An 11,878-nucleotide genomic window follows, 5' to 3' on the forward strand; every position below is an offset into this window, starting at 1 on the left:
TACCTGGTGATCCTGGTCGCTAGCACTGTTGCGAGGGATCGTGAGTCGACAGTGAGCGTTTTGGTGATCTTGATCTGGTGTTTGAACTGCACTTAGAGAAATTCTTGAACAAACCTAATGAGCACTTGTTGCTTGCGGTGATCGATGATCAATAATGGCGGCGTTGCGCGCGAGCCGGCGAGAAGACCCCTGCTCACGCGTTACCTAGATGGGCAACTCCCGATCGATAAATCGATCGACCGTGAGCGCCATCATGGCTGAGCGGATTCTCAAACATTTCCGCCCGCCATCAGCAACTCGTTGATGATGTTTCTGCAGAGGTGAGCTCAGCTTGATGGTGAACAGGCAGGATGACAAGCTTGGTGATCGGTCTGACGAGAGTCGTGGTTGCAGTCTTCACGGTTGCAACCCTGGTGAGGGCATCCTTGCCGGGGTGAACTTCGGTCACTCTTGCGAGTGGCCACTTGCTCGGTGGAAGATGCTCGTTCGTGAGCAGCACCAACGAGCCTGTCTTGATGTCGTTCGATGGATGATGCCACTTTGAGATTGATTGAAGTCTCTGCAGGTAGTGTCGAGACCACTGAGACCAGAAGTGTTGAACCCTCTGCTGGATCAGTTGCCATTTCGACAATCTACCTGGTGAGACGTCGAGCAGTGATGGTTCTGGTATCGTGTTGAGCGCTGAACCGATGAGGAAGTGTCCTGGGGTGAGCGCAGAGATGTCGTCGGGATCGTCACTGAGCGGCTCCAATGGTCTTGAGTTGAGCACCGCTTCGATCTGTGTGAGGAGAGTGGAAAACTCTTCGAATGTTAGTAAGAGCTCACCAATTGTTCTCCTGAGATGGTACTTGATTGATTTCACCACAGCTTCCCATTTTCCTCCCATGTGAGGAGCAGCTGGTGGGTTGAACATCCATTGAGTGCTGTCAGCTGACAGAATCGATGCGATCTGTCGGTGCTCCTGTGAACTTGACGTGAACAGGCGTTTGAGCTCTGCCTGTGCTCCAATGAAATTTGTACCACAGTCAGAGTACAACTTGTGAGCGATCCCTCTTCGTGATGAGAATCTTCTGTAGGCTGCCAGAAATCCCTCGGTTGAGTAATCGCTGACAACCTCGAGGTGAACAGCTGATGAGGAGAAACATACGAACACGCAGATCCATCCTTTGATTGTTTTCGAGCCTCTTCCCTTTGAATTTTTCATTGTGATCGGTCCTGCATAATCGACACCGGTGTGAGCGAATGGTCGTGATGGTGTGACTCGACAGAGAGGTAGTTGACCCATCATCTGACGAGCACGAATCCCCCTCTGACGAGCACACACGACACATCTCAAAATGTGAGATTTTACAGGAGCTCTGCCACCGATGATCCAGTACCGTTGTCGAATGTATGCGAGCGTGAGCTGCGTTCCTCCGTGAAATGTTCGCTTGTGAGCATCTTCAATGATGATCTTCGACAGGTGAGCGTCCCGTGGGAGGATCGCTGGATGTTTTTCATCCCTGCTGAGCGCTGTGTTTGTGAGTCTTCCTCCTACTCGTATTGTTCCCTGCGAATCGATGAAGGCGGTGAGGCGACTGAAGGGGTGAGTTGCAGGCAGGGTTGAGCCTGAGTTGAGCGTCTTGATTTCGCTGGTGAAATACAAGTGTTGAGTCGCGTGAATCCAAAAGAGCTGCGCCTTCTCCATGTCGCAGGATGGTATGATGATCACAGGAGGAGTTTCGAGCTTTCTCTTAAGCCGTGAGGCAAACCTGAAACAAAGTGCAGTCAGTCTATACAGCTTAATAAGAGATGAATATTTGTAAATGAGATCCCAATGATAACTTAGCTTTTGAGCTGAAGCAAAGAGTGAGACATTGGGTCTCACTTCGAGCTCGCTGTTTAAAGTTGAGAATTCCTTTTGCTCTGGCCAATGATCTTGATTTCGAGCCATCCATGGAGGACCTTTCCACCAAAGCTCTAATCGTTGAAGTTGATCTGTCGAAATGCCTCGTGAAGCACAGTCGGCTGGATTAGAAGTACCTGGAACATGCCTCCAATGCGCATTTGGAGTGAGTTCTTGGATCTGAATGACTCTGTTCCGAACATAATCCTTCCAACGTGATGCTTGCGATTTGATCCATATGAGCGAAACTTGAGAATCCGTCCACAGGTGCGTTGCCTTGATTTTTACCTTGAGCGTTGATTGAACATATTTTGTGAGTTTTGCCAATAGAAGTGCTGCAGACAACTCCAATCTTGGTATTGTGAGCCTCTTCAGTGGTGCAACCTTTGTCTTAGAGCAGACAAGTGACGTCATTGAGTCGTTGGACGGAGAGCTGACAGTGATATAAATCACTGCTGCCATGGCAAGTTGAGAAGCATCAGAGAATCCATGAATTTCTACAATTGAATTGCTCCATGTGTTGAACCATCTTGGGATCGATAGCTTGGCCAAGCTGTTGAGATCTTCTCTGATGATGAACCATCGTGATACAATTTGAGACGGTAATGGATCGTCCCAATTGATTTTGTGTAGCCAGAGTTCTTGTAATAGCATTTTTGCTCGTACTATTACCGGTGAGACGAAACCTAATGGATCAAATATCCGAGCCACTTCGGACAATACGAGGCGTTTTGAGCACTTACTTGGTTGATCTGTGATCGTGGATGAAAAGCCAAAATTGTCGGTTTGAGGCATCCATTGAATTCCGAGTAATTTGGTAGTGCAGTCGTCAAATGATATGGGAGCTGACGATTGTGTGGATGACGAAACAGCCCGTAGAAGATCTGGGTGAGTCGCATGCCATTTTGCGAGTGGAAATCCGCCCGCGTTGCACAATGCAATCAGCTGTTGAGCGACCTCCACAAGTTCCGAAATTGAGTCTGCTCCTCCAAAGATATCGTCCACATATCTGCCATGTGTGAGCGAGGGCGTTGCCAGAGGGAATCGATGACCCTCATCGTGAACAAGTTGCATGAGTGCTCGTGTCGCCAGGAAGGGAGCCGCCTTCGTACCGTACGTGACAGTTGTGAGCTGGTAAGGGATGACGTTGCGGTCTTCATCGATCCAAAGGATTCGCTGGAGATCCCAATCATCCTTGTGAACTGCTACCTGGCGATACATTTTTGTGATGTCTGTGGCAAAAATGTGGTGATAATGGCGAAGCCAAATTAGAACATCTGTAACATTCAAGAGCAAATTAGCACCAGTATGCATTAAATCGTTGACTGATTTGCCTGATGTCGTAGCTTTTGATCCGTTGAATACAACCCTGAGCTTCGTTGTTGAACTGTCGAGACGTAGAACTCCATGGTGAGGCAAATAATATGGTTGAAGATGAGCAGAGGTCTGAGGTGTTGAACCGTCAGAAGAGACCCTCAACCCTCCTGATGCCGGAGCATCATGTGCCAAGGTCATCTCCCCATCAGGCCCAACGTTCTCAGCCTCTCTTGATGAGATTCGTTGGTGATCTGGAGCCTTTACCATGTGTCCCAATTCTTCGTACTCTTTCATGAACTCGACGTAGAGCTGGTTGTATGTTGAATCCTTGGAGAGTCGTCGCAACGTGCTTTGTAGACATCTTTGAGCAGTCTTGTGTGAATTGCCTAAGAGCAATGCTGGTGCCTTGAGTGGAATGCGAACGATGTACCTTCCAGTGTGATCACGAGTGTGAGTCGCACAGAAATGTGATTCGCATTCTTCTTCCTCCGGAGTGAGCGTGCTTGGAGTGTCCATTGGTGATTCCTCTTGAACCCAGAATTTGGTGAGCAGCTCTTGCAGATTGCTCTGGTCGTCTTGAGCAACTGCAAAGTGTGAATAATGAGTGGTTGAATGTGATTCGTTGACTGGGCCAATGACGAGCCATCCAAAAATGGAAAGTTGAGCAATTGGTGTTGTTGGTGAGCCCTTGATGATATTTGGCTTGATGATCCTTCCGTAGAAATCCGCTCCAATGATTAAATCGACTGGTCGTGGTGTCAAGAAATCATTGTCCGCCAACCTCAATTTTCTAATGTGAGGCCAATCCGGAGTTCTCATTGAGAACGATGGCAGGATTGTCGATACGGCTGTGAGCACGTGAGCCTGGATGCAGACAGTCTGCTGTGAATGCATCGACTGGAGTGTGACAGTGACCACACCCTTTGTTTCAGTTGATTTTGTTCCACCAACACCAATGATTGTGATGGATGATCTGTGTCTCCGAAGGTTGAGCAGACGGGTGAGTTCTTCGGAGATGAACGAGATTTCGGAACCTGGATCGATTAAGATGCGGATTTGGTGAGCTGTCGTTGAGGTGGTGAGCAGAGCTTGAGCGGTTGCAAGGAGTGTCTGGTGATCTGTTGGTTTAACGACTGCACCGAGGTCCTACTCGGTGGTTTGAGCAGATGAGGAGGCTGTTCTGGATGAGCCGGCTTGAGCTGGAGCCGTTTTCGGCTCGCCTTCATGAATCATCGTGTGATGCTTCTCCCCGCAGTGCTTACACTTTTGAGCTGACTTGCACGCTCGCACGCTGTGCCTGCCCAAGCAATTGTAGCACAGGCGTTTGTCCTCAATAGTTTGAGCTCGCACTTTCGGCGTCATACTCCTGAAGAGCGCGCATGCCACGATGTAATGTTGCCCTCCGCAACAGTCGCAACACTCGAAGGGCGATGGCCGTTCTAGGTGGGGCCTTTCGGTGGTGCGAGGAGCTGACTGCCGAGCTTGAGCTACAGGCCTTGCTGCGACTGCTGCGTGAGCTGGCCTGCTTGTGGTCGCCTGCTGAGCCTTCGGTTGAGCGGGCTTACTTTGAGCGGTCTTGCTGGCCGACGCTCTCGCCTTATCATCGGCCAACTGCTCCAGCGTTCTGATCCGTGAGGTGATGAACTCCATGGCCTCCTGGAAAGATGGATACTCTGTGGTGACCCCGAGGGTGGTCTCCCATCGCTCCTTTGTGGCGTGATCCATCTTCCTGCACACCTGATGGACGAGCAGGCAGTCACCGAGCTTACCTGGCTCGATCAGGTTCTGCACTGCGTGCCGAGTTTCCATGGCGGTTGACATGAGCTGGCTTAGCGCTTTCGCGTGATCTTGATCCATCGGCAGTGAGACCAATTGATCAAGGTGAGCCTGGACGAGACGCCGCTTATTTTCATAGCGCTGCTTGAGCATTTCGAGAGCTGCGGAGAGTGATGAGCCGATGAGCGGTAGGCTGGCCACGATTTGAGCTGGTTCTCCTCGCAGGCAACCCTTCAGGTAATAGAACTTCTCAACTTGGTCGAGATCGGGCTTTCCGCACACCACAGACGTGAACAGCTCCAGGAAAGACGGCCACTCCGTATAGTTGCCCGTGAACCGTGGCAACGCGATGTCGGGCAGCTTTGACTTAGAATAAGTCACCTTTCCTGGTTGAGCGGTCGTTTGAGCTGGCAGCTCCGCTGATCTTTTAGCGATGATCTTTTTGGCCTGAGTGCCGATCTGCTGCATCCGATAGTGGCAGTCCTCTGAGAAATACGGATGATCTGCCTGGGACTTCGGCCACACCACCTCAAAGTGTGCGTGTTCTTTGTTGAACACTTTGATGGCCTCGTCGAGCTGAGCCTTGGCGTCGTCCAGCTCCTCCTTGGAGAGACGTTCTGCTTCTTCCTTGAGGGAATTGAGAATGTCTTGAGCATTGCGGAGCCGTCCCTTTTGGGTCCGCACTTTGAGCTGCAGCTCGATCGGCAATTGATCTGTGGCCGTTGAGCGCGTTGCATGTGAGTGCGGCGACGGTGTGCGGCGAGCTGGTTCCGTTGCAACCAGAGCGGGCGATGAGCGGCCTGATGCGCTCTTTTCCGGCACCTCCAGCGACTCCTTTGAGCTGTCCATCTCGCTCCATTTATCGGATGATTTGGCTGCGTGAGCCATGGCTGATTAGCGTGATCTGTCTTGTTGAACTGGTGAGCGGATCTTCTTTATCGACCGTCGGGTCGGTGTTCTGGTCGCCACCTGGTGAGTGGCGAGAGTGTCAGTGAATTTGAATGGAGGAGAGAAGAGAAAATGGCCGACCACCGAAAACCGTTACGAACACGAGACAAAGACTTGAGACGAACAATGATCAATTTTGTGAAAACCGAGTCCAGCAAGGGCGCAATCCGGCTCGAAGGACCAAATGTTCAGGAATGGTGGAAATCCTGGATGGATTGCGCTGGGAAAGAATTTTACACTTGCTGGGTCGGTTTCACAAATTGATTTATTTGAGTCAATAAGTAAAATGATCGAACTTTGAACAAGCTAGCGTGATTTTGACATGAATCGGTTGAATGATTTGGCAATACAATGATTCGTCGTTGTTTGATACACACAAGAAAAGGGAATTGACTTTGTTGTAATGAGCGATGCAATGATTTGACATAAAATTACACATGAATTATTATTTCGATCTGTCACCTGATCCGTTGAATTGACAATTGAATTGATCGGTAGTCGTGAACAATAAGCCCCGTTAATTATATTAATTCGGTCCGCTATGGTGATGGTGCCCGTGAGCGCGTGCGAGATTGACACGTGGTTGGCGGCTCACGTTTCAATGAATTATTTGTAAGTGAACATTACCTGGTGATCCTGGTCGCTAGCACTGTTGCGAGGGATCGTGAGTCGACAGTGAGCGTTTTGGTGATCTTGATCTGGTGTTTGAACTGCACTTAGAGAAATTCTTGAACAAACCTAATGAGCACTTGTTGCTTGCGGTGATCGATGATCAATAATGGCGGCGTTGCGCGCGAGCCGGCGAGAAGACCCCTGCTCACGCGTTACCTAGATGGTCGACTCCCGATCGATAAATCGATCGACCGTGAGCGCCATCATGGCTGAGCGGATTCTCAAACAATTACATATCTAACGTAGATATAGTAAGAACGATACTGCCATTATATGTACATTGATCGGTGGGAAGGGATCATTATATTACATTATACCTAATGTAGATATAGTAATATTGATATTGTTATTAAGTGTACATTAGATTGTGGGAATAAATCAGTATATTAAATTTCATCTGATGTAGATATAGTAATAATGTTATTGTTATTAAGTGTACATTAGACTGTGGGAATAAATCAGTATATTAAATTTCATCTGATGTAGATATAGTAATAATGATATTGTTATTAAATGTATATTACATATCTAATGTAGATGTAGTAATAACGATACTGTTATTATATGTACACTGATCTGTGGGAAGGTATCAGTATATTACATTATATCTATTGTAGATATAGTAATAACGAAACTGTTATTATATGTACATTGATCTGTGGGAAGGTATCAGTATATTACATTATATCTATTTTAGATATAGTAATAACGAAACTGTTATTATATGTACATTGATCTGTGGGAAGGTATCAGTATATTACATTATATCTAATGTAGATATAGTAATAACGAAACTGTTATTAAATGTACATTAGTCTGTGGGATTAAATCAGTATATTAAATTTCATCTGATGTAGATATAGTAATAATGATATTCTTATTAAATGTATATTACATATCTAACGTAGATAGAGTAAGAACGATACTGCCATTATATGTACATTGATCGGTGGGGAGGGATCATTATCTTACATTATACCTAATGTAGATATAGTAATATTGATATTGTTATTAAGTGTACATTTAGTCTGTGGGATTAATCAGTATATTAAATTTCATCTGATGTAGATATAGTAATAATGATATCTAACGTAGATATAGTAAGAACGATACTGCCATTATATGTACATTGATCGGTGGGAAGGGATCATTATATTACATTATACCTAATGTAGATATAGTAATATTGATATTGTTATTAAGTGTACATTAGACTGTGGGATTAAATCAGTATATTAAATTTCATCTGATGTAGATATAGTAATAATGATATTGTTATTAAATGTATATTACATATCTAATGTAGATATAGTAATAACGATACTGTTATTATACGTACATTGATCTGTGGGAAGGTATCAGTATATTACACTATATCTATTGTAGATATAGTAATAACGAAACCGTTATTATAGGTACCTTGATCTGTGGGCAGGTATCAGTATATTACATTATACATGTTGTAGATATAGTAATAATCATATTGTTACCAAAATTACATTGATCTGAGGGAAGGGATCAGTATATTACATTATATCCAATGTAGATAGAGTATAAATGATACTGTTATTCAATGTACACTGATCTGTGGGAAGAAATCAGTATATTGCAGTAGATCTAATGTAGATATAGTAATAACGATACTGTTATTAAGTGTTTATTACATATCTAATGTAGATATAGTAATGACGATAATGTTACAATCTGTGCATTGATCTGTGGGAAGTAATCAGTATATTACATTATATCTAAAGAAGATATAGTAATAATGATATTGTTAGTAAATGTACATTGGTCTGTGGGATTAAATCAGTATATTACATTACATCTGATGTAGATATAGTAATAATGATATTGTTATTCAATGTACATTGGTCTGTGGGATTAAATCATTATATTAAATTACATCTGATGTAGATATAGTAATAATGGTATTGTTATTAAATGTACATTGGTCTGTGGGATTAAATCAGTATATTAAATTTCATCTGATGTAGATATAGTAATAATGATATTGTTATTAAATGTATATTACATATCTAATGTAGATATAGTAATAACGGTACTGTTATTATATGTACATTGATCTGTGGGAAGGTATCAGTATATTACATTATATCTATTGTAGATATAGTAATAACGAAACTGTTATTATATGTACATTGATCTGTGGGAGGGTATTAGTATATTACATTATATCTAATGTAGATATAGTAATAATGATATTGTTACCAAAATTACATTGATCTGTGGGAAGGGATCAGTATATTACATTACATCCAATGTAGATATAGTATAAATGATACTGTTATTATATGTGCATTGATCTGTGGGAAGGGATCAGTATATTACATTATATCTAATGTAGAAATAGTAATAATGATATTGTTACCAAAATTACATTGATCTGAGGGAAGGGATCAGTATATTACATTATATCTAAAGAAGATGTAGTAATAATGATATTGTTAGTAAATGTACATTGGTCTGTGGGATTAAATCAGTATATTACATTACATCTGATGTAGATATAGTAATAATGATGCTGTTATTCAATGTACATTGGTCTGCGGGATTAAATCAGTATATTAAATTTCATCTGACTTAGATATAGTAATAAGGATATTGTTATAAAATGTATATTCCATATCTAATGTAGATATAGTAATAACGATACTGTTATTATATGTACATTGATCTGTGGGAAGGTATTAGTATATTACATTATATCTATTGTAGATATAGTAATAACGAAACTGTTATTATATGTACATTGATCTGTGGGAAGGTATCAGTATATTACATTATACATGTTGTAGATATAGTAATAATCATATTGTTACCAAAATTACATTGATCTGTGGGAAGGGATCAGTATATTACATTATATCCAATGTAGATATAGTGTAAATGATACTGGTATTCAATGTGCATTGATCTGTGGGAAGGAATCAGTATATTGCAGTAGATCTAATGTAGATATAGTAATAACGATACTGTTATTAAGTGTTTATTACATATCTAATGTAGATATAGTAATGACGATAATGTTACAATCTGTGCATTGATCTGTGGGAAGTAATCAGTATATTGCATTATATCTAAAGAAGATATAGTAATAATGATATTGTTAGTAAATGTACATTGGTCTGTGGGATTAAATCAGTATATTAAATTTCATCTGATGTAGATATAGAAATAATGATATTCTTATTAAATGTATATTACATATCTAACGTAGATATAGTAAGAACGATACTGCGATTATATGTACATTGATCGGTGGGAAGGTATCATTATATTACATTATACCTAATGTAGATATAGTAATATTGATATTGTTATTAAGTGTACATTAGACTGTGGGATTAAATCAGTATATTAAATTTCATCTGATGTAGATATAGTAATAATGATATTGTTATTAAATGTATATTACATATCTAATGTAGATATAGTAATAACGATACTGTTATTATATGTACATTGATCTGTGGGAAGGTATTAGTATATTACATTATATCTAATGTAGATATAGTAATAATGGTATTGTCATTAAATGTACATTGGTCTGTGGGATTAAATCAGTATATTAAATTTCATCTGATGTAGATATAGTAATAATGATATTGTTATTAAATGTATATTACATATCTAATGTAGATATAGTCATAACGCTACTGTTACTATATGTACATTGATCTGTGGGAAGGTATCAGTATATTACATTATATCTATTGTAGATATAGTAATAACGAAACTGTTATTATATGTACATTGATCTGTGGGAAGGTATCAGTATGTTACATTATATCTATTGTAGATATAGTAATAACGAAACTGTTATTAAATGTACATTGGTCTGTGGGATTAAATCAGTATATTAAATTTCATCTGATGTAGATATAGTAATAATGATATTCTTATTAAATGTATATTACATATCTAACGTAGATATAGTAAGAACGATACTGCCATTATATGTACATTGATCGGTGGGGAGGGATCATTATATTACATTATACCTAATGTAGATATAGTAATATTGATATTGTTATTAAGTGTACATTAGACTGTGGGATTAAATCAGTATATTAGATTTCATCTGATGTAGATATAGTAATAATGATATTGTTATTAAATGTATATTACATATCTAATGTAGATATAGTAATAACGATACTGTTATTATACGTACATTGATCTGTGGGAAGGTATCAGTATATTACATTATATCTATTGTAAATATAGTAATAACGAAACCGTTATTAAATGTACCTTGATCTGTGGGCAGGTATCAGTATATTACATTATACATGTTGTAGATATAGTAATAATCATATTGTTACCAAAATTACATTGATCTGAGGGAAGGGATCAGTATATTACATTATATCCAATGTAGATAGAGTATAAATGATACTGTTATTCAATGTACACTGATCTGTGGGAAGAAATCAGTATATTGCAGTAGATCTAATGTAGATATAGTAATAACGATACTGTTATTAAGTGTTTATTACATATCTAATGTAGATATAGTAATGACGATAATGTTACAATCTGTGCATTGATCTGTGGGAAGTGATCGGTATATTACATTATATCTAAAGAAGATGTAGTAATAATGATATTGTTAGTAAATGTACATTGGTCTGTGGGATTAAATCAGTATATTAAATTTCATCTGATGTAGATATAGTAATAATGATATTGTTATTAAATGTATATTACATATCTAATGTAGATATAGTAATAACGGTACTGTTATTATATGTACATTGATCTGTGGGAAGGTATCAGTATATTACATTATATCTATTGTAGATATAGTAATAACGAAACTGTTATTATATGTACATTGATCTGTGGGAAGGTATCAGTATATTACATTATACATGTTGTAGATATAGTAATAATCATATTGTTACCAAAATTACATTGATCTGTGGGAAGGGATCAGTATATTACATTATATCCAATGTAGATATAGTGTAAATGATACTGGTATTCAATGTACATTGATCTGTGGGAAGGAATCAGTATATTCCAGTAGATCTAATGTAGATATAGTAATAACGATACTGTTATTAAGTGTTTATTACATATCTAATGTAGATATAGTAATGACGATAATGTTACAATCTGTGCATTGATCTGTGGGAAGTAATCAGTATATTACATTATATCTAAAGAAGATATAGTAATAATGATATTGTTAGTAAATGGACATTGGTCTGTGGGATTAAATCAGTATATTACATTACATCTGATGTAGAT

General features: G+C 39.9%; 1 protein-coding gene across 1 annotated transcript; it reads right to left on the reverse strand.

Moving 5' to 3' along the window:
* Positions 1-289: 289 nt before the first annotated feature.
* LOC123988867 lies at positions 290-4,021 on the reverse strand. The gene has a single exon (XM_046289622.1). The coding sequence runs from the start codon at positions 4,019-4,021 to the stop codon at positions 290-292; it is 3,732 nt and encodes a 1,243-aa protein (XP_046145578.1).
* Between the last annotated feature and the right edge of the window lie 7,857 nt (positions 4,022-11,878).

The sequence above is a fragment of the Osmia bicornis genome, unplaced genomic scaffold (genome assembly GCF_907164935.1).
Source record: "Osmia bicornis bicornis unplaced genomic scaffold, iOsmBic2.1, whole genome shotgun sequence".
Lineage (NCBI taxonomy): Eukaryota > Metazoa > Arthropoda > Insecta > Hymenoptera > Megachilidae > Osmia > Osmia bicornis.